This window comes from Capricornis sumatraensis, chromosome 23 (assembly GCF_032405125.1).
Source record: "Capricornis sumatraensis isolate serow.1 chromosome 23, serow.2, whole genome shotgun sequence".
In the NCBI taxonomy this organism is placed as follows: domain Eukaryota; kingdom Metazoa; phylum Chordata; class Mammalia; order Artiodactyla; family Bovidae; genus Capricornis; species Capricornis sumatraensis.
In genome coordinates this window covers 15,087,384-15,114,326 of record NC_091091.1, presented here as the reverse complement: position 1 = coordinate 15,114,326, position 26,943 = coordinate 15,087,384, and the positions used below count along the sequence as shown (strand labels likewise).

Here is a 26,943-nt window from a genome sequence, read left to right as displayed (position 1 = left end):
ATCAAAAATCCCATAAGTTTAAGCATGAAAACTTAATCAATTCTTTATTATCTGTGATCAAAGATGAGGGACAAGTTCAAAATTTGGATATTGATAACCCAAAGACAATGAGTTTTCAGACAATTCAGTTTTAATCTTATTTTAAAAAGAAAAAAACTCCAAAATGCAAAGTAAAGTGATCTGCTTACAGTGATAGCACACTTGAAATTAGGAAGGAAATGAGTACATACAGCTTTTAAACTAGTGTTTATTTTCATATACAGTATCACATTTAAAACTCAAAACAATTCTGGAAACTAGTAATTAATAAATCCACTTTCACAAATGAGGATCTGAAGTTCAGAAAACCTGTCAACATACAATTAGTCAACAGCAAAAGTTGAACATAAACTTGGGTCTTTGTGATTCCACAACTCATGTTCATTATCCTCAGGCAGAACTTTAATATTCTAATTTCTAGTTCAGGGTTTTTTCCATTACACTGCATACTTTTTTAAACTGTAAAAATACTATATCTACTCCAACAGAATGACCAATATTTTAAAAGATGGTAATATTCCCTGATCTCTGTCCAAGCTTCATAATCAGGAAGGCGGTAGTATGAAAAGTTCTGTGTGACAAGAGAATATCAATACATAAGTAAACATTTGATTATTACTAATTTACTACCATTAAGCCACAATACAAGAAATGAGTATGGTCTACACTATATTTTGAATAGTTTTATGTGCTCAGATAGCCATTAACTGAATATCAGATTATCACCCACCTGTAGAGTATCTGCAAATATTACAATGAGATTCTTCAGCTCCAGAACAAGATCAGGATCAGTGCAGTAAGACTGGGAGGATGAAGGGTAAGTGGGGGTAGACACACAAACACACACACACACCAGAGTCACTTGGTTAAAAATTAAGAAATAAAACTTGAAAATTTTTCCTTATATTTGCTTGACTTACAATAAATTTAAAGTCTTGATTATCAGATTCACAGCTGACTTCTTCTATTCATTAAAAAATTATTAGGGAAAGATCATGACATGACAAACCACTTTAGGTACTATATGAAAAGAAATTTTCCTGAAATTTGCACACACTTACTTTGGTCAAAGCAACGATGCTTGTATTTCCAAAAAAGTCTTTAGATTTTAAAGAACTAGTTATTTCAAATTGAAAAAATGGTTTATATTTCTACTTTTCAATTATTTATTTATTCTATTATAAAAGAGATATAATCATTTATATTTTTCTAAGTGACAATTTAAGTATTTTCTTAGTAATCCACCAAAGGAAAATAATTTCAAAAGGATAGTGAAATTCACTCTTGTTCCCTTAATAGTATTTAGTACAATTTTAAATGCGATATATTGCATTTAATATAATATGATTTCATACAGGATGTCATGGAATCAATATTATCAATATTACACATTCATAGCTGGTCTGAATACAAAACCATAATAAAATATATTGTTCTTTATTATATATGATAGAAAAAGTTATAGTTCACTGGACAAATAGTGTACCCAGAATCTATGTTCCTGATAAGTAAAAATAAAATGTATTTATAATCTAAGCATCACTTAAACTAATAATCTTTCTTCAAAATATTTTCAATCTCTATTCTCAATAATAAAATTTTAAATAATAGATTATAAAATGTTAAGTTTGGGGAGATTTTACTGAAGGCAAACTTCCAAAATTATCTTAAAAAAAGTCCACACTAAGAAATTATTAATTTCACTAGTCCTTATAACATAATTTTTACTTCCACAAAAGGCATATTATAAAAATATTTTATCATTTTACCTTTCTTCATAAAAAAGTTTTCATTACCTAAAGATTCACTACTCCAAATGAGTTTAAATTTGACAACTGCATATTATTTTTAGGACATTTATAAGTGTACTACTGCAAATAAGCTATAAACATTGAAGAACAAGTTCTATTGAGTTTTAATGGTGGAGTTTATTTTGGAAACAAAGAATGTGGAATGATAATTAAAAACCCTTTCTTCACGGTGCTTTTCAGTGATCTAATAAAGAGGGCAGTTGAGACTAATGAGAACAGCATAATTCTCCATCTTCTATGATGCTGGACTGAGAGTGTCTTCAGAAGCCCCAGTCAGCTGCAAAATCACAGCTCAAGATTACCACACAAACAAAGGCCTAACATTACTACCTCCAAATCTGACAATTTTCAAAAAAATGTAGAACTAATGAAGGTACAACTTTCTTTTGACACTATCCAATTCCTAAGTTCTTGAAGTAACTGAATTAAAAATTTAGTAACATAAATTATCTAACTTACTGAATGAGCTCTAAGGACAGCAATTATCTTTGAGAGGGCCATGTTCCAAAGTTCATCAGTGTATGCCCTGGTTACTAATCCTTGGGTCACATGTAAAATGTGATCTTCCACCACAAAGAACCTAAAAACAGCAATTGCAAAATAACCAGTTGAAACAAAATTCAAACCTAAATAGAAAATAATTCGTTTTGACATTTAACACAGTATCAAAATAATATTTGTTGCCATATTAGATACATACCCTACAATTTGAGTGAAATATCTTCTATAGCCATCAACTGTTTCATGCTTTAAATGAAAAATAAAAATCAATTTGAAACAATAGATATCAGTAACATAAAAGTAGTTCCAAATCAGTACAACATTTGTTAACAAATATTTATTGAGAGTCCACTATAAAAATATATTTTAAGACACAAGGGATACATTGGTAAATACCAAAAAAAGTCCTTACCCCTCATGGAATTTGCATTCGAAGAGACAAAATAAGCAAATTAAAAAGTCAGAACCTTCATCTCAGCAGGCTAATTCAATCCACTATCATCTCTCACTTGGCCTATTACATCATTCTTCTACCTAGCCTTCCAAGGTTTCAGGCTTGTTTCCTCACTCTACTCTCCAGACAGCTCCCAGAACAATAATTTTCAAAATTAATCAAATAAATATACCGTTTGCTAAATACCTTCTAATGATTTTTTATCTGATTCATAATAAAAGTCAAATTCCTCTGAAATGGTCTACAATTTCCTATTGTTCATAATTTTACCAAAAAGAAAATATTTGATTTGAATTTCATAAGAGCTTACACATGAAATATTTCAATTAAGTTCAAATATTGTATTTTACTTCATGAAAGTGATCCAAATTTTCAAACATCTGGATTTTTTTCAGGGAGGAGGCTGTTATTACATTTTTGGCTTAAAAATACTACATGACACAAAAGTTGGATATGTCTTGATACCTGCTTTATAACGTAGTATGTTGTCACATTTTACAATGTTCAATATGTACTTTTAAAATGTGTTTTCACAGGTGTTGAAACAGAATTCTTTTTTTTTTTTTGGCTGTGCGGCATGGCTTCTGGGATCTTAGTTCCTCAATCAGGGATCAAACTGAGCCCATGGCAGTGAAAGTGCTGAGTCTTAATCACTGGATCACCAGTCTATTCAGTTCAGTTCAGGTCAGTTGCTCAGTCATGTCCAACTCTTTGCGACCCCATGAATCGCAGCACCTCAGGCCTCTCTGTCCACCACCAACTCCCGGAGTCCACCCAAACCCATGTCCATCGAGTCGGTGATGCCATTCAACCATGTCATCCTCTGTCGCCCCCCTCTCCTCCCGCTCTCAATCTTTCCCAGCATCAGGGTCTTTTCCAATGAGTCAGTTCTTCGTATCAGGTGGCCAAAGTATTGGAGTTTCAGCTTCAACATCAGTCCTTCCAATGAACACCCAGGACTGATCTCCTTTAGGATGGACTAGTTGGATCTCCTTGCAGTCCAAGGGACTCTCAAGAGTCTTCTCCAGCACCGCAGTTCAAAAGCATCAATTCTTCAGCGCTCAGCTTTCTTTATAGTCCAACTCTCACATCCATACATGACCACAGGAAAAACCATAGCCGTGACTAGATGGACCTTTGTTGATAAAGTAATGTCTCTGCTTTTTAATATGCTGTCTAGGTTGGTCATAACTTTCCTTCCAAGGAGTAAGCATCTTTTAATTTCATGTTTGCAATCACCATTTGCAGTGATTTTGGAGCCCCAAAAGATAAAGTCTGTCACTGTTTCCACTGTTTCCCCATCTATTTGCCATGAAGTGATGGGATCGGATGCCATGATCTTAGTTTCCTGAATGTTGAGCTTTAAGTCTATTAGATAAGCCTATTATTAAACAGGTTCTGTATTCTTACTGTTATTCTAATGGCTTATAAGATACTGAAGCATCCACAATGCTTACGGATTTTTTAATTTACCCTTTTAGTTGCAGCAATTTTGCTTTAAATACTTTGAGTCAATGTTATCAAGTACTTATAGATTCAAATTAACATTTTTTATCAGCTCTAAGATGAATTTTGAATAACTTAAGCTTTTAAAATTATGTTTAACTATATACTGTTTATATTCTTCTAATCGTTACAGAAATTACATTATGCATGCTTAAATAATCAAACTCTAAAATTAACTAATAATTTTATTCTTTTCTGGATAATTCCAAAACAGTTCAGTTTCAATAACTTCCTAATATTTATTCTATTCACCCTAATATTTATGCTATTGTTATTGTGCATTTTGATTCTATCTTGTTTTAAAGATAAGAGTCTATCTTGTTTTAAATTCTATCCGTAATACTGTATTAATATTATTTTCTACAGTCAATGCAGGTTTCTCCTCATATTTATACTTTCTTTGCTATTCATTTCTTTTAGCATCTTATTTTTCCCATTTGGCATCACTTTCTTTTTGACTATAGTCTTTTCTTTCCTTCTAAGGGTGTCTCTATTTCTCACTTTCACTGTATAATCATAAGGGATTTGACTTAGGTCATACCTGAATGGTCTAGTGGTTTTCCCTACTTTCTTCAATTTCAGTCTGAATTTGGCAATAAGGAGTTCACGATCTGAGCCACAGTCAGCTCCTAGTCTTGTTTTTGTTGAGCGTATAGATTATGATTATACAGTGGAAGTGGGAAATAGATTTAAGGGACTAGATCTGATAGATAGAGTGCCTGATGAACTATGGACGGAGGTTTGTGACATTGTACAGGGGACAGGGATCAAGACCATCCCCATGGAAAAGAAATGCAAAAAAGCAAAATGGCTCTCTGGGGAGGCTTTACAGATAGCTGTGAAAAGAAGAGAAGTGAAAAGCAAAGGAGAAAAGAAAAGATACAAGCATCTGAATGCAGAGTTCCAAAGAATAGCAAGAAGAGATAAGAAAGCCTTCCTCAGCGATCAATGCAAAGAAATAGAGGAAAACAACAGAATGGGAAAGACTAGAGATCTCTTCAAGAAAATCAGAGATACCAAGGGAACATTTCATGCAAAGATGGGCTCGATAAAGGACAGAAATGGTATGGACCTAACAGAAGCAGAAGATATTAAGAAGAGGTGGCAAGAATACACAGAAGAACTGTACAAAACAGATCCTCAAGACCAAGATAATCACGATGGTGTGATCACTCACCTAGAGCCAGACATCCTGGAATGTGAAGTCAAGTGGGCCTTAGAAAACATCACTACGAACAAAGCTACTGGAAGTGATGGAATTCCAGTTGAGCTATTTCAAATCCTGGAAGATGATGCTGTGAAAGTGCTGCACTCAACATGCCAGCAAATTTGGAAAACTCAGCAGTGGCCACAGGACTGGAAAAGGTCAGTTTTCATTCCAATCCCAAAGAAAGGCAATGCCAAAGAATGCTCAAACTACTGCACAATTGCACTCATCTCACACACTACTAAATTAATGCTCAAAATTCTCAAAGCCAGGCTTCAGCAATATGTGAACCGCGAACTTGCAGATGTTCAAGCTGGTTTTAGAGAAGGCAGAGGAACCAGAGATCAAATTGCCAACATCTGCTGGATCGTGGAAAAAGCAAGAGAGTTCCAGGAAAACATCTATTTCTGCCTTATTGACTATGCCAAAGCCTTTGACTGTGTGGATCACAATAAACTGTGGACAATTCTGAAAGAGATGGGACTACCAGACCACCTGACCTGCCTCTTGAGAAATCTGTATGCAGGTCAGGAAGCAAAGTTAGAACTGGACATGGAACAACAGACTGGTTCCAAATAGGAAAAGGAGTACGTCAAGGCTGTATATTGTCACCCTGCTTATTTAACGTCTATGCAGAGTACATCATGAGAAACGCTGGGCTGAAAGAAACACAAGCTGGAATCAAGATTGCTGGGAGAAATATCAATAACCTCAGATATGCAGATGACACCACCCTTATGGCAGAAAGTGAAGAGGAACTCAAAAGCCTCTTGATGAAAGTGAAAGTGGAGAGTGAAAAAGTTGGCTTAAAGCTCAACATTCAGAAAACGAAGATCATGGCATCTGGTCCCATCACTTCACGAGAAATAGATGGGGAAACAGTGAAAACAGTGTCAGACTTTATTTTTCTGGGCTCCAAAATCACTGCAGATGGTGACTGCAGCCATGAAATTAAAAGACGCTTACTCCTTGGAAGAAAAGTTATGACCAACCTAGATAGCATATTCAAAAGCAGAGACATTACTTTGCCGACTAAGGTCCGTCTAGTCAAGGCTATGGTTTTCCCAGTGGCCACGTATGGATGGATGTGAGAGTTGGACCGTGAAGAAAGCTGAGCGCCGAAGAATTGATGCTTTTGAACTGTGGTGTTGAAGACTCTTGAGAGTCCCTTGGACTGCAAGAAGATCCAACTAGTCCATTCTGAAGGAAATCAGCCCTGGGATTTCTTTGGAGGGAATGATGCTGAAGCTAAAACTTCAATACTTTGGCCACCTCATGTGAGTTGACTCATTGGAAAAGACTCTGATGCTGGGAGGGATTGGGGGCAGGAGGAGAAGGGGATGACAGAGGATGAGATGGCTGGATGCCATCACTGACTCGATGGACGTGAATCTGAGTGAATTCCGGGAGTTGGTGATGGACAGGGAGGCCTGGCGTGCTGCGATTCATGGGGTCGCAAAGAGTCAGACACGACTGAGCGACTGAACTGAACTGAAGAGTTTCTCGGTAACAAACTCTCCTCCTCTTTGTCTGAAAATGTCTATCTTTGTACTTGTTCCACTGAATAGAGAATCCCAGGTAGAAGTTATTTTCCTTCATCAATGAAAATACTCCACTGTCTTGTTTATTTGAAAATAACCTCTTCTCTCTGGGTATTTTTAACATCTTATCTTATCTTTAAAGTTAAATTTATTGTTATAATTTACATAAAGCAAATTTTACATATAAGAGTCTAATGAGTTTTGACAAATGTAGACATTTGTGAAACCACACCAAAATCAAGATAGAGAATATTTCTGTGTCATACCAAAGTTCCCCTTATGCCCCTTTGTAGTGAATCACTCTGCCCAATCCCTAACCCTTCACCACTGATCCCATTCTATCTTACAGTTCTGCCTTTTCAAAAATGTCATATAACACAAATTATACTATATTAATTTTGTTGTATCTGAATTTTTTCACTTCCAGTAATGCTTTTAAGATTAATCCATGTCAAGAGGATCCTGAGATACACCAAATATGGACTGTGAACCAGGCAAATCAAAATGACTGGCCAAAGGAAATCCAAAAGAAATGCCTGATACAAGTGATTTCAATTGCCATGAGAGAGTGACTCAGGGACCCTCTTTCTGAGCTCACCTGTGTATCTATCCACACATACTATACTCCTTTTCCTCCTAATAAACACTTTACTTGTTTTGGAAAAAAAAAAAAAGATTTATCCATGTTATTGCATGTATCAGTTCCCTTTCTACTGCTGAGTACATAACATTCCATTATGTAGAGATACAACAATTTGTTTATCTATTCACTACCTCATAGACATTTGGAATGTTTCTAGTTTCTGGCATTTATGAATAAAGTTACTATAAATATTCATATATAAGCCACTATGGGTTCCAAAATCACTGCAGATGGTAACTGCAGCCATGAAACTAAAAGACGCTTACCCCTTGGAAGAAGAGTTATGACCAACCTAGATAGTATATTCAAAAGCAGAGACATTACTTTGCCAACTAAGGTCCATCTAGTCAAGGCTATGGTTTTCCCAGTGGCCATGTATGGATGGATGTGAGAGTTGGACTGTGAAGAAGGCTGAGGGCCGAAGAATTGATGCTTTTGAACTGTGGTGTTGGAGAAGACTGTTGAGAGTCCCTTGGACTGCAAGGAGATCCAACCAGTCCATTCTGAAGATCAGCCCTGGGATTTCTTTGGAAGGAATGATGCTAAAGCTGAAGCTCCAGTACTTTGGCCACCTCATGCGAAGAGTTGACTCATTGGAAAAGACTCTGATGCTGGGAGGGATTGGGGGCAGGAGGAGAAGGGGACGACAGAGGATGAGATGGCTGGATGGCATCACCGACTCGATGGATGTGAGTCTGAGTGAACTCCGGAGATGGTGATGAACAGGGAGGCCTGGCGTGCTGCGATTCATGGGGTCACAAAGAGTCGGACACGACTGAGTGACTGAACTGAACTGAACTGATGTAGATACATTTCCAATTCTTATGGGTAAAAACTTAGGAGTGGGATCTGGGTCATATGACAAGTGTTTGCTTAACATTATAACAAATTGTCTAACTATTTGCTAAATATTACAATAGGTACAATATTCATACCTATCAGAAGTGTATGAGAGTTTAAGTTGCTCTCTGTGATTATTGTCTAGATAATTTCTTCAGGTCAACTAAGAGAATTTATCAACTGTTAAAAGTTGTTCACAATATTTTTCATTTTGGGTAATGTATCTTTACAAGGTGTTCTACTTGATTTTTTTTCATATTTTTTGGGTAATTCCTTTATAGTTTATGGCTCCCTACTGAGAAGGGCAAGCTTTTCTTTCTTTAAATATAATAAATACTGTTATTTTACATAAAATACTGTTATTTTATATTCTATGCCTAATAATTCAAATATTGAAAGTCTTTTACAATTTATTTCTATTGTCAACATTTCTAAAGATTCTCACTTGTTCAATAATTAGTTCTGAGTCTGAGTTGTTAATTTTCCTATTGAAACTTTAACTGTGGATAGTCTTTAACTTGGTATGAAGGTTCAGAGAAGATCTGCATTTGCTTCTAGTAGACACCTGGAGACAACATCAAAATGGAACGACTTTAAATTTTCAGCCGGAGATTTTTTTGACGATCCAAGTAGAATGAAATTGGATTGCAAACACATGTTAAGAACTGCTTCTTATGAATTATTAGGGATTTTTTTCTTTGTTCACTCAGCACCAGGATTTGGGATAGGCAATTTTCTTTAGTATATTTGGCAGAAGGACCTGAGAGGTTTTGCAAGATGGCTTTCTCTCTAGGTCATCCCAACAATGAGCTATAATTCTTTGGAGTCTCAGCCTTGCAAAGGAGAGAATCTCTTATCACCCTCTTTGGGTGACTCTGGGCTTACCCCTCTGTACTTCTACATCCTTAAAACTCATGCTTTCCCATTTAGCAGATTCCCCTTAGGGAAAAAGCTACATTTAGTGCTTCACTGGGGCTTTACCCCAGGGTTCAGTGGTAAAGAATCCACCTGCAATACAGGAGCCACAGGAAACGCAGGTTCAATCCCTGGGTCTGGAAGATCCCCTGGAGGAGGGCATGGTAACTCACTCCAGTATTCTTGCCCGGAGAATCCCATGGACAGAGGAGCCTGGCGGGCTACAGTCCTTAGGGTTGCAAAGAGTCGGACACGACTGAAGTGACTTAGAACCCACGCACAGTGTTTCATTATGCCTGTCTGGATTTGTCTTAAGTTTTCCCGTTTTGTTTATCTTACATTTAGGTGTACTGGGGTATAAGTTACATCAATAAAGCTCTTTTTCATGTGCTGCTTCTATGAGCTTTCACAAATATATCTATTCACATACGTATCACCAGTTTCACATTGACTTAGTAGTTTTCTTACATTATGGATTATTTTATTTCATTTTTTTCCTTATTTTTCTACAGCAAATATGTCACAATTTTACAGCCAAAAAATACAAGTATTCTTAAGAATGACTGATAAAAATTCCACAAACATAGCCCCTTCAGATTACTTGTTTAGTCTTTGTCAGGACTATAGTTTCCTACGTGATCCTCAGTGCATGTAAAAAGAATTTAAGATTTTAAAAAATGTTTTATCCAGCATCTTTAGATGTTTTTTTCAGTAGAATACTTAATTAAGGTACTGAGTCTACCATACTGTCAGCAACTAATTACCACGCCCTGACATTTCATATATTTACTTGTCTTATTTATTTATAGTCTGTCTTCCCTAATAGAATGTAAACTCATGAGAGAAGGGACTCATCCATTTGAACTGCTGTAACCTTCACACCTAAACCAATTATTGGAAATGGTAGGTATTCAATAAATACTTACAGTGGAATACATGCTCTGAAGAAATTAAAGGGGTTAAAAACTGACAACATAATCAACTCAAAATTTCTATATACTTACCATATTTGACTGGGGTTGCAATACCAGTCTTGCCTGTTTCTTTCTTTGTTTTCGGTAATAATTTTCAAACGTTTCCTCATCACCCTAAAATAAAATCAGTAGAGTAATAAAAACACATACAACACAAACACATTGCTAAACAGATAACTTCTTTATTCCATAAGGGTCATTTTTCAGTTTCTAACAACTAGAATTAAATGTGGAATGGTATTTCATATTGAATGCCAAGAACAAGATTTTGGCATTATAGTTCAAAGGCAGTTACCTTGTTTGGAGTCATGACAATTAAGAAAACTAAAGCCAAGTTCAAATAATTTGATAGCTGCCCAACTTATCACTTAGGCTTTATACATTTTTGACTGACCAAAGAAAATACGGCTGTCAGTGAAGGAAACTAAGTAAGAAAATTAGCTATCAAGCCTAAACTTCTGAACATGTTGTATAAGACCTATGCATATCTCACCACAGGACAATATATTGTTGCTAACATGATTTACCATTAATCTGCATCCAACAACAGCCAGGTATACATTATCCTTAAGTTTACATGGAACATTCTCCAGGATAAAGCATTTGTGATGCCATAAGACAAGCCTCAATAAGCTTAAAAGGACTACAATCATACAAAATATGATCTCTGATTTAATCAGTGGGATTAAATTAGGAATCAGTAACAGAAGAACTTTAGGGAAATTCACCAACATGGAGATTAAACTCCATCTTGGTGTTTAGTTATTTAAACTAAATTAGTTATTTAACTCCATTAAATAACTAGTGGGTTAAAGAAGAAATCACAGGAAATTAGAAAATACTTTGAGATAAATGGAAACAAAAACACAATACATCAAAACTCAGAGACTGCAGCTAAATCAGAGGTTAGGAGAAAATTTACAGCTTTAAATGTCTACATTTAAAAAGAAGAGTAATTTCAATTAATATCTTAAACTTCTACCTACATGAAAGAAGTTGAACACAAAAGGCCACATATATGATGATTCCATTTATATGAAATACCCAGAATAGGCAAATTCACAGAGACAGAAAGTATATTAGTGCTTGTTAGGGACTGAGGTGAGGGGAGAGTAAGGAGTGACTGCTAACACGTAAGAGGTTTCTTTTTGTACTAATAAAATGTTTGGAAACTATTTGTAATGGTTGCACAACCATGTGAATATGCTAAAATCACTAAACTATATATCTTAGAAAGGTAAATGTTTTGGTATATGAATTATATCAGAATAAACTGTTCAACCAAAAATGAAAACAATGTAGTCTGGCATAACAAATACATAAGTATCATATTGAAAAGTAACTGTGATACAACAGTACAGAGCCAAGAGGGAAGAAATGGCAATTTCTTTTAAATATACATGAAAAGTATACTTTAAAGTACATGATAAGTTAAAAAAAGAAGTGAATGCCTCACATGCAGCGGATACTTCACAAATAAATACTGCATGTAGATCTACAGCTCAATGAACCTGCAGTCAGCCTTTAGAAAAGCAGGCCTAAAATGCACACATGTCTTTTTAATAATATAAGTATATGCACCCATATGTGCACACACATATATATGTATACATACACATATACATGTATACAAAAGATACTTACCAGAACGGAATAAATGTGCAAACATTGGTAAACAGGGGAAAAATCAACAAGATCTTGTACTGTTAAGACCTGATAAAATAAAACAATTCTTTAAAATTATAGATCAAACTACTAGTCTACTGTTGAATAATATAAAGTTAAAATCAGACAAGAAGATTCATAGATTTCATGTTATAACATTTATCAACCATAAAAAGCATATGATAGAAACACAATGCCTTTTTATTATGTTTTGACACCTGTTCATACCTTATTCTTTATATATTTATCATCATTGTTGATTATTTTAGGTTATAGGTCAATAAAGCGGGGAGACTATATATCTTTAACATGCTTAATAGATTATCAGAAAACTGCTATGGATAACTAGATATATAATTACTGCTTCTGAAAAAGACAGTGCACAAATGTACAACTTAGTTACGGATGAAGCTCCTTCCCTTATGCATCACTTATCATTATTTCATCAAATTTAAGACATTATCACTATTATTTTATGGAACACTAAAAAAGAAAAAAACACTACCACCTGAAACTATAATATCATCAATTTTAAGATGTATCCTGATTCTGAGATGTTAATAATATTTTTAAAGTACACTTTACAATGAAAGAAACAAAGTAATATAAAGTTTCCCAAACTTGTGAAATAAGCTCTTTTTAAAGGAACACATTTCTATTCTTACAAATCCTCTGAGTGAACTTAAATTATTTTTATTATAGAGTTACTTATTTGTGAAAATGAAAGAATAAAATGTAGTAATAATTAAATACATCTGAAAGAACAGGGAAACAACCAAGTTTCTCTTAGAGTATGGATTACGGGAAGGGGAAGATGGCAATGCTTCCAACAGTTGAAAGATACACAAAACAGATTCAGGAAAATTGAGATACAAAGACTAGATGGTTCATTTTCACCATTCTGAATTTCAAGGGAGAAAAGACAGAGATTCTCTGAATATTGATTAAGAAGAACAAAAAAGCAGATTTTAAAAATGTTTATGTTATTCCAAGGGACCATTCAAGTCACATTAATTCCACATTAGAAAGACATTAAACCCTTTAAGGCAGTTTATCTGTCTGTATATCAGACATCCACTGCATATGTAAATATATGTATATACATACAGGACTTTCCTGGTGGCTCAGACGGTAAAGCGTCTGCCTACAATGCAGGAGACCTCGGTTCAATCCCTGGGTAGGGAAGATCTTCTGGAGAAGGAAATGGCAACCCACTCCAGTATTCTTGCCTGGAAAATCCCATGGATGGAGGAGCCTGGTAGGCTACTACAGTCCATGGGGTTGCAAAGAGTAGGACACGACTGAGCAAATAACAAGAATGCGGTAAATGTGTACGTAAATATATGTATATACATACATACAAATATTAACATACATATACATACATATACACACACAATCATATACATACAGATTCACTTATCCTCCAGGCATATAATGCAAATGTATACACTGAACACTCACTGGTTCCCACAACCACAAAGAAGCCATGGACACATATATTTATATGGTTCCTTCTTAATCAATCAATTAAAAGTTCTTACTACACCCTAACAGTGTCCTTAAAAAGAGAATTTAAAATATCATTGACAAGGTAAAATTTATAAACAATTAGGAATACTAGACTTCTTATGGTATTAACTAATTCAAAAGGAATCCAACAGAAAAGATAAAAAGTAGGCTCAACAGATGACTTTGTAGAAAGAATAAAAGAAGCACTAGACAAGGAATGAATTTGAACATAGAGAATAAAAGAAAGAAAATATTTAAGGATAATTTTAAGGTTTCTAGACTTAATAAAACTTTTTTAAGAAATTAAAATTTTAACTTTAATCATACTAAAATTTCTTTGTACTATCTCAGCACCAACCAAAGAAAAAAAGGTAGGGTATCCAGAATTAGTCTAACTGGCAAGGTTAAGCTATCATGCAATTAAATGTTTGCTGCAGGTAATTAAATTATAAGTGATCACTACAAAAAAAAATTAAATTTATACTTTTACTGTTAATTATTGCAGAACACTTAGGTTAAACTATCTGTAGCTTATAAATATAATCTATATCTGATGTTATATATAAGATATAATCTATATTTTATTATCCATATCTTATATAGATAATCTATATCTGCCTACTACGCAATCTAACATTTTAGATGATTCTTTTGTTCTAATATCATTACAAACTGATCTACTTAAGTTCACTTTACACATGACAAGACTCACAGAGACATTACAACTCAAGAAGAAAAAACTACCCAATAATAGATGAGGGAGGGAGGAAGAAAAGAAAGGAAAAAGGGAAGAAAAGAAAGGAATGAAGGAACAGATAAAAACAAAAAAATAGAAAAAGCAACAAATTCCCATCACCTCCTCTTCATTCTCATCCTCTTCCTCAAATGCATGTTTCAATACAATTTCATTCCTTTCTTCTGGAATTCTATCATTTATATACATAGTCTTCCCAAATTTTACATTATTTTGCTTCTGCAGAGTAACAGTGAAGATTTTCTGCTGCTGTGCCTATTTGGGGAAAAGAAAAGTTCAGATTATTTGAAAAAATATTGTGGTCAAAACTGATTTAAGAATTTCTTTGTACTTTTTCATCTTTTTAATGTCTGGAGGTGCAGGCTCTGGAATGATGTCCCATTTTTTATTCATGATTTATTTGTACCCTCCTTCCTTTTTCAAGAGTCTTGCAGGGGGTTATCAATTTTATTTGAAAAGGTTAAGAACCAATTTTCATCTTTGTTGATCCTCCCTACTGTATTTTGTTTTCTATTATACTGATTTCTTCTCTTGATTATTTCCTTTCACTTCCTTTTTTTCAATTCTATTATGGTAAGCACATTTAACATGAGATCTACTCTCTTAAATTTTTAAGTGTATATATTCAATGTGCATATCAATAATTTAATACATTAGTGCTGATAGGTATAATAGTTACAGAAGACCTCTATAGCTTGTTCATCTTTTTTTTTTATGGGCACACCATGCATCTTGTGAGATCTCAGTTCCCTGACTAGGATAGAGGCTGGGCCCACAGCAGTGAAAGCCCAGAGTCCTAACCACTGGACCACCACGGAATTCCCTAGACCTTGTTCATTTCATTCTGAAACTTTCTGTCTGTAGATGAGTAACTCACTTCCCTCTTCCCACCATCACACTCTTTGATTCAATGAATTTGACTAATGTATGTGCATGTGCAATGCTCAGTTGTGTCTGACTCTTTGCAAACCCATGGATTGTAGCCTGCCAGGTTCTTCTGTCCATGAAATTTTCCATGCATAAATGCCAGAGTGGGTTGCCATTTCCTACTCCAGGAGGTCTTCTCAACCCAGGGACCAAACCTGTGTCTCTTGCATCTCCTGCATTGGCAGGTGGATACTTTACCACTGAGCCACTTAGGAAGCCTCAGGTCAACTAGTGATTCAATTATTTTAATGACCTTTGGTTTGGAGCACTGTCAAGATTTTATAAAAGAATTACCACTAATTCTTTTTTAAGAGGAAAACTAAAGACATAAACTTAAAAACGCTAAAAACACTTAAAAGATATGATACCATACTGGAACATACATAAAATATGCCAATAGATTATTTGTAGAAAAAAAATGTCTACTAACCTCACAGAAAACTATGATATCAAGTTGCAAGCTTACTTCATTTTCCACAGAAAGCATCCACAGTTTATGAACACTTGAAAGGCAGAAACTGTTATCCCACAACTGACTTAATTACTGACAAAAATGAGTATTTATACAGATTAATCAAGAAATCTTATATTTTCTTTTATGCATTTTAGTGATACTTCACTATCAGAGCCTCATTATTAGAGATTGAAAAAATTATAGGATTAATTCCAGCATTTTAATCTCACTATATAATGCCTAATTAATGCTTTGGTAGCTCTGACTGTAAAGAATCCAGCTGCAATGCAGGAGACCCAGGTTTGATGCCTGGGTCAGGAAGATCCCTTGAGGAAGGAAATGGTACTTGATGCATATTAGTGGAACATTCCCTCTGTTGGGAGAGGTCAGATTGTAGCTACTCTGTTCTATTAGCATGTAGAAAGTTTACCCACTGCCTCTTTAGGGTGAATTTCCTGTAAGAGCTATATTACTGTTTTTCAGGCCTTTCTACTCCCAGGTAATCAGACCATGTACATCACAGAAATCTAGCTCTACCCTCACCTAAACCTTGATACTGGCTCTAGAGGCTTGTGCTTAAGAAAATCATTGTCCCTTCTCACCCATTAACATCATTAACCTATCACTGGGAAAAAAAAAAAAAATCAGACTTCTCTTTCTACCTCTGTGCCCGAACTTATTTTGTCTATGATATTCAATTTTTGTAGTAAAAAATCATTTATTTAGAACATTGCTTCCAAACTCTGGTGGCTCAGATAGCAAAAGCGTCTGCCTATAATGCGGGAAGCCCAGGTTTGATCCCTGGGTCGAGAAGATCCCCTGGAGAGGGAAATGGCAACCCACTCCAGCATTCTTGCCTGGAAAATCCCATGGACAGAGGAGCCTGGTAGGCTACAGTCCATGGGGTGCAAACAGTTGGACATGACAGAGGAGCCTGGTGGGCTATAGTCCATGGGGTCATAAGAGGCTTGTATACGACTTAGCAACTAAACAAAGTAAAGGATAAAATTGAAACAAGCATTTTATGTAAGTAATAAAAAAAAAGTAAACTTTGGATATATTCTATTACCTAGATTACTAAATACCATTAAATTAAAATTTTCCTTTTAAAAAATGTACGTATCTCCATAACTGAGTTACTCTGTTGTACAGCAGAGATTGATACAACACTGTAAATCAATTATATTTCAGTAAATAAACAAAATTCTCCTCTGTATTCTCACCTGTTTCATTGCTGTTTCACCTATTTTGTCAGAATGTTTTCGAATGCTTTCCAAAAAGTCTTTGAGATCAGACATGGAGATTTCTTTAATATCTTCACGGAGCTTAGGAAGATTTTCTATCATTAGCTGACAAAACCGGTACTGACTAACCCGGGGAAAATACACATTCTCTAATTGTTCCATAGTTTTTAGAGCTGAATAATACCTGTGAGAAGTTAAAAAGAACACTCTGTAAGGTTCTTATTATATTTATTTTACAAGTAAGAGCAAATAATCACTCCATCACTTCCATCAAAATGGATATTATTATAGCTAAGGTAAATAAAATTAACATTTACTTCTATATACTAATGACAAACTATAAACCATATGAAAAGGTTGCAGGACTAACAAACAATTCTTTACTTCATTTCGTCTAAATCTACAATATCACAAGCATTATCATAGTCATAATATACATATCATATTAAGTCATATAATGTACATACATTAAGTATATACGGTAATAGTTCCAAATTTTTAAATTATTTGATATATTATTTCATGATATCTCTCTCATCCACATCTCCTACCATTAAAAAAGTACACAGTACAGACTTAAAGTAAAATACATTTAAGGAAATTAGAGGTATCACCTCACACTGTCAGAATGACCATCATCAACAATTCTACAAACAATAAATGCTGTAGAGGGTGTGGATAAAAGGGAACCTTCCTACATTGTTGGTGGGTTTGTAAACTGGTACAGACACTATGGAGAACAATACAGAGGTTCCTTTAAAAACTAAAAAATAGAGCTACCATATGATCCTGCAATCCCACTCCTAGGGATATATCCAGAGAAAACCATAACTTGAAAAGATACATGCACCCCAGTGTTCACAGTGGCACTATTCACAATAGCCAAGATGTGAAAGCAACCTAAATACTCATCAACAGAGGAATGGATAAAGAAAGCGTGGCACATATATAAAATGGAATATTACTCAGCTATTAAAAAGAAGGAAATAATGCCATTTGCAGCAACACGGAGGAACCTAGAATGTGTCACACTGAGTGAAGTATGTCAGACAGAGAAGAGAAATATTGTAGGACATCCCTTATATGTGGAATCTAAAAAGAAATGATACAAATGAACTTATTTACAAAACAGAACAGATTATCCACAGACTTAGATAACAAACTTACAGTTGCCAGGGGAGAAGGGTGGGGGTAAGGGATAGTTAGGGAGTTTGGGATTGACATGTATACACTGCTATATTTAAAATGGATAACCAACAAGGTCCTACTATATACAGGGAACTCTGCACAACATTATAAGGCAGGATGGATGGCAGGGGAGTTTGGGGGAGAATGGATACATGTGTACATATGGCTAAGATCCTTTGCTGAAACTACCACAACACTGTTAATCGGCTGTATTCCAATATGGCAAATAGATAGGGAAACAATGGAAACAGTGACAGACTTTATTTTCTTGGGCTCCAAAATCATTGCAGATGGTGACTGCAGCCATGAAATTAAAAGACGCTTGCTCCTTGGAAGAAAAGCTATGACCAATCTAGACAGCATATTAAAAAGCAGAGACAAAAAAAAAAAAAAAGCAGAGACATTACCAACAAAGGTCCATCTAGTCAAAGCTATGGTTTTTCCAGTAGTCATTTATGGATGTGAAAGTTGGACCATAAAGAAAGCTGAGTGCCAAAGAACTGATGCTTTTGAACTGTGGTGCTGGAGAAGACTCTTGAGAGTACCATGGATTGCAAGAAGACCAAACCATTCAATCCTAAAGAAAATCAATCCTGAATATTCATTGGAAGGGCTGATACTGAAGCTGAAGTTCCAACACTTTGGCCATCTGATGCGAAGAATGACTCATTAGAAAAGACCCTGATGCTGTGAAAGACTGAAGGTAGGAGGAGAAGGGGACGACAGAGGATGAGATGGCTGGATGGCATCACCAATTTGAAGGACATGAGTTTGAACAAGCTCTGGGAGTTGATGATGGACAGGGAAGCCTGGCATGCTGCAGTCCATGGTGTCGCAAAGAGTTGGACATGACTGAGCGACTCAAGTGAACTGAACTAATACCCCAATATAAAATAAAAAGCTTAAAAAAAAGAATCAAAGATATTACACTAAAGCTTAAGATTTGAGATTCAATTTGGGAGTCATCCAAATATAAATCCAGATATTTTTTAAACAAATGTGAAGTGACAGTAACTAATAAAAAACAATTTTTGTCAAACCAAATACAACTGTGTGCTAGCTTGATTCTGTAGGTCACTTAATTTGCAACCTCCAGTTGATCAGTAGGAATAACATCTGCCTCTACCCAGTGTTTCATTAACCCATGTGGACACCCGTACTTACAAAAACATATGGCAGGGCACCATAAGCCCAAAATAAGAGAAGTAGGGACTAAATATCTAGTGAGATGGCAGACTGAATACATGTTTTCCGCTTTACTCCTTTTTGAAACACCAATAAAAAGATAATGAAGGGATTTTTTAAAAAGCATAAACCCACACAGATGAGAAAATGAAGAGAGTACAGTGAAATTTTAGAATCTGGAAAGTTGATAGACAAGTGGTTAAAAAAAACTCAGCAGACCTGAGAAAATGAATTCTAACTCAATAGGGGAAAACCAAGAATAACCTAATTTATTCTACAAAAACTCCAAAAAGTATAGGAAGTGACAGGAATTTCACTATTTATGGATGCAGAAGTGTCCAATAGGAGGGCTATTGTAAGGAATAGCCCTTACAAAACCCCCCAAAGAGGCCTAAAGTAAGGAATACTGGTTAAAATGTGTTCAAGAAGCAGACCCTAGATTTTCTTCCTGACAAGCATCTAAACAACTGCCTTTTTCCATCTTGGCAAAATGCTAAACAGACCAAACCAAATAATTTCTAAAATGGGGGACACTACTCAAGGTTGAGGGCAATAATTTGTTGCTGCTTAGTCTCTTAAGTCTTGTCCGACTCTTTTGCAGCCTCATATACTGTAGCCCACCAGGTTCCTCTGTCCACTGGATTTCCCAGGCAAGAATACGAGAGCAGGTCACCATTTCCTTCTCCAGCGGATCATCTTGACCCAGGGATTGAACCTGGGTCTCTTGCATTGCAGACAGATTCTCCACCACTGAGCCACCTGGGAAAAGGATTAGTTGAGCCCATATATAGTAGATGCCCTCTTCTCCAACTCACAACTCAGAATACCAGAAGTTAGATCTTTACCCTCCAGAGAGGAGACAGGAGAAGTCTCCTCTAGAAAATCTAACCAGTCCCAGAAGAAATAACTCCAGATTCTAGCATCACAAACTCCCCAACTAAAAGGGCCCACTTGGATAACCTAACAGTGAAACTCACAATAAACCAGTCCTACCCATATACCCAGGGTTCCAATCCGTTTTTTATGTCCACTGCACGAGGCTCAGCTGTAAAGAATCTGCCTGCGATGCAGAAGACTCAGGAGTTGCAGGTTCAATCCCTGGGTCAAGAAGATCCCACGGAGGAGGAAATGGCAACCCACTCAAGTATTCTTGCCTAGAAAATCCCATGGACAAAGGAGCCTGGCGGGCTACAGTCTATAGGGTCGCACAGAGTTGGACATGCCTGAGTACTCACACACCATGCACTAAATATGAGCACTCACCAGGGAATCACGACATCTACTTATTAGCTGCGAAGAGAAAAACATACCTTTTCTTAAGCCATCCCCTTAAGCCAATGATCAAATTTAGGATAATCTACAGATAATCTGATAGCACATGACTTCTGTTGTCATACACAATATCATTTATGTTGTACTCTTACCGAAAACATTTAATCTGAATCTAAACATGAGAAAATAAACAAATCCAAAATGCCCTGGTCTAAAACTGATCTGAACTCTTTCATGAAAAACAAAGCAAAGTGGGAAGGCTGTTCTAGATTATAGGCACAAAAAATATATAAAAGACATTTGGGGGACAACTGGGGAAATTTACATATAAGTATTAGATTATGAAATATCTGAAGAAATACATAATGCCCCAACCTTGAAAATAGTGAAGCAACAGTAAATTTAGTTATTTAAAGACATAAATGTAAACACCAAAATAATTTCTTAAAAAAGGGAAAAGTTTTTGACCCTAGGAAGAAGGACTAGTGAATGGCAAGAAGGGAAGGTGATGTCTGGTCTTTCTTTTTTTGCAACAAACACACAGAACTATTAACTAATATTTAAAATAGGAGGATGTACAACTTTGATAGATAATATACAATATATTAATAATATATACATAAAATAAAAGACCCTTTCAGAATAGTTTGTGGGTCATGTATTAGGAAGGAATAAAACATTCTACTCATTAGTACCAACTGATAAAGTCCAATAAAATTCAATGCAAAGCATTACGCAAAGCAGTACATATACAAATCTCTTGAGTATATATTTGCATATAATGTGCTGTGAAATTAAGTAGCTATTAATAAACAAGAAGAAGTGATTATTTCTCTGTTTCAAGCAATTTACACAATTTAAAACTGTTCATCTTTAAAACATTTTAAACATAATTATATCTAATGCTCCTATGGCGATCCATAAACTACTTTAAATTATCTTTCATCTGTCATGTATTCATGTGTATTATAAAATAGAACATGAACTACACAGTCCAGATTGTCAACATGTAACTACCCAAACTTTGCTTTCACAAAATACATACTCAGCCTTTGACTTATGCAACATTAACATGTTAAGTTAATCAGTATGTTTTCATTCTTGTTCAGCTATCTATTTGTCTTTCATCAATATTATCAATCTTTGATATGTAAGGGCAAGGATCCAAAAATAAATGGCTAAGGATTGCTGTATTGAAACACCCTGATTGGTAAATCACATTAACAAAAAACAGTTAAATATAGAAAGCAAAACTTCAGATGATTCACTATTATTTACAGTAATTTTATTTATGCTTTCAGTAATAGGAAAAAACCTCTTATTAAAAACAGGAAAGAAACTCACCTTTTTGTACTCATCTGTTCTTTTAGCTTACTGTACATTTCCAGCACTGAATTAAAAAAAGAAAACTTATTTTAGCTTTCCAAATTAAAAAAATTTGAAAGATGAAAATAAAGCAGGGAAGAGCATACTGTAAACTCAATAATTTTCTCTGTTCTTTGATTTAGGCTTATATTTTCAAATAAAATTTTATACTTCAAGTAAATGAAAGCATTTTAATTTCTGCATATATTGAACACTCTATTACGTAAATTAATACATTATATCAAACTGACAACACTTGCATAGGCTGACACCTAAAACTGAGACATCAACCTAGTAACAATTATCCTAATCAAAAACTTACTAATATTTCTTGCTGCGGTAGAAGGAGAAGTGTGGTCTTAGTTACTTGAGGGAGAAAGTTGAGCAACAGTAAGATTAACTGATTTTGATTCAATATACTAAATAAATAAGGTAACTGCTATAGCTCATGAAACAAAATTTTACACCAAATTCAGAGAAAGAAAAATCTCAAAAGTTTACAGCACAGAGTAAATTATAATAAAGGTATAAAGAAACATAACAAAGTATCTTTGTTTATCATTTCCATCAAAGGCTCAGAAATGTAATTATTCAATAAAATTGTTATAAGCTTCACCAAGAAGACACACTGCCACCAAAAAGGTTTCAATGCAACTATGTAGAGTACCACTCATCCTTAGTAGAATTTCGAGGTATAAAGCAGGTGAATTGCTCTCAGATCATTAAGCTAGCTCACATTTTCGTAGACAAGAGAGATAGACACATTTTTTTCCAGATTTTTTACACTCTTATGGCTACGCCCTAGGGGGTTTCAAGTTCACAAAAGATATTGTTTAATTGTCTGAAAAACCATAAAAACTGCAGTGGTGGCTATAATGAACCAGCCCTAATTCTGCAGACCCCATGTATATCTCTATCAAAGTCCCTTTATTGCAATGCAATATATCTCACGTTTTCCATCCGAAGCATTAGAGTGAACACATAACCTAGGAAAGAGCCTAAAACTGCTGCTACAACTATAAACTTGCTTAGAAGTCTCCTATTTCATCTCCACAATTCATGTAAATTTCACATCTACCTTATATTATTTCCATACTGTTTTCACATAAAAATAATACTTTCCCAAAAATAACTAACTACAACACCAGGAACATTCATTGTTTACCCTGTGACTTCTTATATCCTCTCATACCCCTCTTAATCTAAGGAGGAAGTTAGGCAATTATACAGTAACGGCTTATTTGTCTTTATTCACATTAGATGGTAGGATCCTTCAGAGCTGGGACTACATCATTTTCAATTTTATATTTCTAATATCTACCATAATGCCTGACACAGAAAAGTATGTATGAGTGAATAATTAGATAGAAGGATGGATGGAGGGAAAGAGGTGGTTCTGGATGTGGCTATCAAGAACACAATGTTTACATGAACTCAGATTTCCTGTTCAGCCTTGAGAGCAAAGACAGTAGCAGTAAAAAACTCTTAACTTCTACTTCCCTTTATTTCTCTATTTCAAACAGCTCATTAAGGTTGAATAAGCTGAATTTACTCTTCCTCATTCCATGAGAACCCAATTTTTTTAGGCTTACTTCTTACAGTTCAAGGACAAAGCATTCAAACTTAAGAGGCTGTGTTCATGACTATTTCAGTGTATGTGATGGTGGCAAAGAGGTATTATTAAGCATTATTATAAGGAACTAAGTTTCCAACCCTAAAATCTAACACAATAAGTAGATATTTTATTTACTAAAGTTAATGTGCACATATCCCTCGTCCATCAGAAATTAAGATGAGCAGAACTTCAGTGACAATAAAAAAAAGAAACTTTATTCTTACAAGTCAGCAAATAATTTTTCTTTAGCTAATACAATATGCTAACAGATTATGTAACTTGTAGTGTAAGCTAAATTTACATTATGTGAATATTATACAAAGCACCTTATTCTATCTCCCTGGATATGAAGGTTCAGGTTCCTTCCTTACAAAAAATAGTTAAAAAATAGGACACTGAGATGGATTTAGCTTACTATATTAAGAAAAAGAAGTCATATACCTGTTTCCTTTTTTTGAACAGGGTGTATGCAGGTAAAGAAAATACTGGCTAGTTTATTCAGAATTTATTTGCAATGTCCCAGTAATATATGAGTCCTAACAGAGACCAGAAAACTCAGAAACCTAATAAGCCAGTCTTCCTAAAACATAGGAGGAAAGGCAAGACTGAAAAAGGGAGAATATCTGGCACTTCTGTATGTTATCTTAATAGTAAAATGAAATTGCGAGCAAAGACCAACTGCTTAAGTGACAAAAAGAAAACAATGGAAAACTAGAGGTTTAAAAAAGTAGGCAAATTAGGAAAACGAAAGAAAATGGAATCAAAAGACACTCTCCATGGGAAAGTATTCTGGTGGGGGGAAAGGAGGGGTTGGGGAGGGACAAAGGGCAAACTAGGCTGAAAGGGAACAGAAAGGTAGAGGCTGTTCTGGGAGACTGATGTGATAGATCATCAAATAGGGGCCTTATAATACAGAAAAAGATGAAAATGCAGGGAATAAAGCAGATAGGAAAGAAAACCATGGGCATTGGGGGAACAATCACCATGTAATCTACAATTCCTATAATGAATAATGATTAAACACCATTAAATTACAGTTTCACCAAGCTGAATATTACATTACAGATGTTTAACTCACCTGGAAGGCATAACTGTAATTTTTCTACTACAGTTGTAATATTCCTCTGCTGAATTCTACATCGAATAATATCTTCTGTTTGGACTATCACCTTAAAGAAAAGAAATGTCCGTATTTAAAATGAACAGCTAAACTGCATCCACATATTGAATATACAAAAGAATAAATCATTTTCTCACCTCCTTTCCAGCATCTTGAAATCTTCGGTTGGTATCAGTAACTTGCACCTTAAAAATAATTTCACCTTAGTTAGACAAATATGCATAAAACTGCCCTGATGTAACTGCTCACCCTTGTAATCAGATCATGCTTCATGAGAAACTTAGAACAAAGAAATGCAAATTCAAATTAACTCTACAGCTTGAACTTGAACTTTTGATTGAAAAGGGCTTTTGTTAACTTCAATTACTTATGACAGTTCTTTTTAACAGATTCTGTGGCAAACTTCTCAAATTTAATCTAGATTTTTGAACTTTACTTGCTTCTCTAAGTCTGTCAAACAATTCAAATCACTGACCCAATTGACCAGTGGTCCCTTTTTGATAACTTCAATGAGGTCTATGTGCCATTCATTGTCTGTAGGAAATGGTGATTGCATTTTATGGTAATTAAACATTCATACTTTGCTGAATGCAAACACTGGGTGGTTGATTAACATCAAACACGGAAATCTCAATCCACAGCAACATTTTAATGCTGCAGGTGCAGGCAAAGCTCAACCTCAAATTTTCCCACATATTAAGTGACTCATTAGGTCATCATAGTAAGGAAGCACATTCTGGTTTATTAAAAATCTCATTAATTTCTGAACAATGATGCTCAGTGACCTCATTGATGCCGTATTTGGTCTCTTGTTATCTGAATATCCTTTATATAATAGTTTTCTAATCATAACCTTTGGTGAACCAGGGTCGTTCTGTCTGCTAAGCTCTCCAAATGTAAAGAATGATAAATAGGACAACTCTTATAACTACATACTTTATATTCTGACAGAACAAATCCAGGTCTTATTTCATAAATAATGTTTTAGCCGTGTGGCAGAAAACGTAGACCAACTTGCTTTAAGAAGATTACACACTGCTATTAAGCAAAGAAAAAAAAGTTTCACTATTATTAAATAATTTTGAAAACACAATCACTTATCATAAGTTTTTACAAGTTTTCAGAAAATAGTTTTTTATCAAAAAATTGTACTCATTGTCACTTGAGAACTCTCAAACTCCAAATGAGGTCTTTCACTGTGCGAATTTTTTTAGTTCATTTCTTGTAAGGAAAGAAATCCTGTTAAGTCAATGCATTACCAAAAAAAAGAGACAGAGAGATAACTCCTGTCATCAACATGACAAATGAATTAATAAAGCATTCCCAAATATGTACTAATCCACTAATCCACTTCTCAAAAACAGTACATGTAATAACAATTTGTAAATATGCACTATAAATATGTAAGTGATTTGAAAGCAACGGTAAATAGAATTTTAACATATTTCTTACCTTAAGTTTCTCTGCATCAGTCCTTACTTTAAGGAGTTCTGTTATAGCATCTACAAAACCCTGATGATGAAAATTACACATCTTTTCAATTTCCTTGTCATGATTACGGATACAAGCATCTAACTTTTCCATAAACTTCTTATGTGCATTTGGTTGGTCATCATACACAGACCTGTACAGACACAAAAAGAAAGCTATCATTAACTTCCCAGTTCACCAAAATTTCTTCTTTATTAAGCTCAATCTCTACAAGAGCTGATATTTGGCAACACATGTCAGAATTAAAGATTTTAAAATTTAAAAAAAATAAAAATAAAAAAAATAAAACATTCTAGTATAAAAAAAATAAAATAAAAAATAAAAAACAAAAAAAAATAATAAAATAAAATAAAATAAAATCTCTGAACAAACAAACTAGGTTGTTAGTAATAACATCAGTAGAAACAGTTTGGGTGAAAAATACTTAATTCCTTTTGAACATGTTAGTATTTAAAGAGCCACAAGTCCTCTAGATATATCAAAGTATCTGGAATTAAAGGTCTGAGACAAGAGATGAGCCTTCAACACACTAGTGCTCAAAAAAGAATCACTAACTGAATGATTAAGGAATGAATAAACAAACTTTCTGATTTCTACAGCATTTACTATGTGTCAGGACATATTCTGAGTGCTTTATATATCAACCGTTTAATCCTCACTACAAGGCTATAACATAGAAAATGTTATTACCCTACCTTACAGATAAGTTACAGATTATGC

The 26,943-nt window shown here is 34.7% G+C and overlaps 1 protein-coding gene across 3 annotated transcripts in view; it reads right to left on the bottom strand.

The window, feature by feature from the left end:
* The window catches only part of EXOC6 (exocyst complex component 6), a 190,046-nt gene that overhangs the window by 112,060 nt on the left and 51,043 nt on the right, over nucleotides 1-26,943 (bottom strand). For 2 of the 3 annotated variants that reach the window (XM_068961740.1, XM_068961739.1), the window contains exons 2-12: nucleotides 26,185-26,356; nucleotides 24,870-24,917; nucleotides 24,691-24,781; nucleotides 21,977-22,022; nucleotides 16,967-17,171; nucleotides 14,465-14,617; nucleotides 12,076-12,144; nucleotides 10,462-10,545; nucleotides 2,551-2,597; nucleotides 2,310-2,430; nucleotides 770-841 (exon numbers count right to left, since the gene is read on the bottom strand). In XM_068961740.1, coding sequence (XP_068817841.1) covers nucleotides 770-841; nucleotides 2,310-2,430; nucleotides 2,551-2,597; nucleotides 10,462-10,545; nucleotides 12,076-12,144; nucleotides 14,465-14,617; nucleotides 16,967-17,171; nucleotides 21,977-22,022; nucleotides 24,691-24,781; nucleotides 24,870-24,917; nucleotides 26,185-26,356 — 1,108 coding nt within the window. The remainder of the gene's footprint in view (nucleotides 1-769; nucleotides 842-2,309; nucleotides 2,431-2,550; nucleotides 2,598-10,461; nucleotides 10,546-12,075; nucleotides 12,145-14,464; nucleotides 14,618-16,966; nucleotides 17,172-21,976; nucleotides 22,023-24,690; nucleotides 24,782-24,869; nucleotides 24,918-26,184; nucleotides 26,357-26,943) is intronic. The other variant, XM_068961741.1, reaches the window with a different exon arrangement.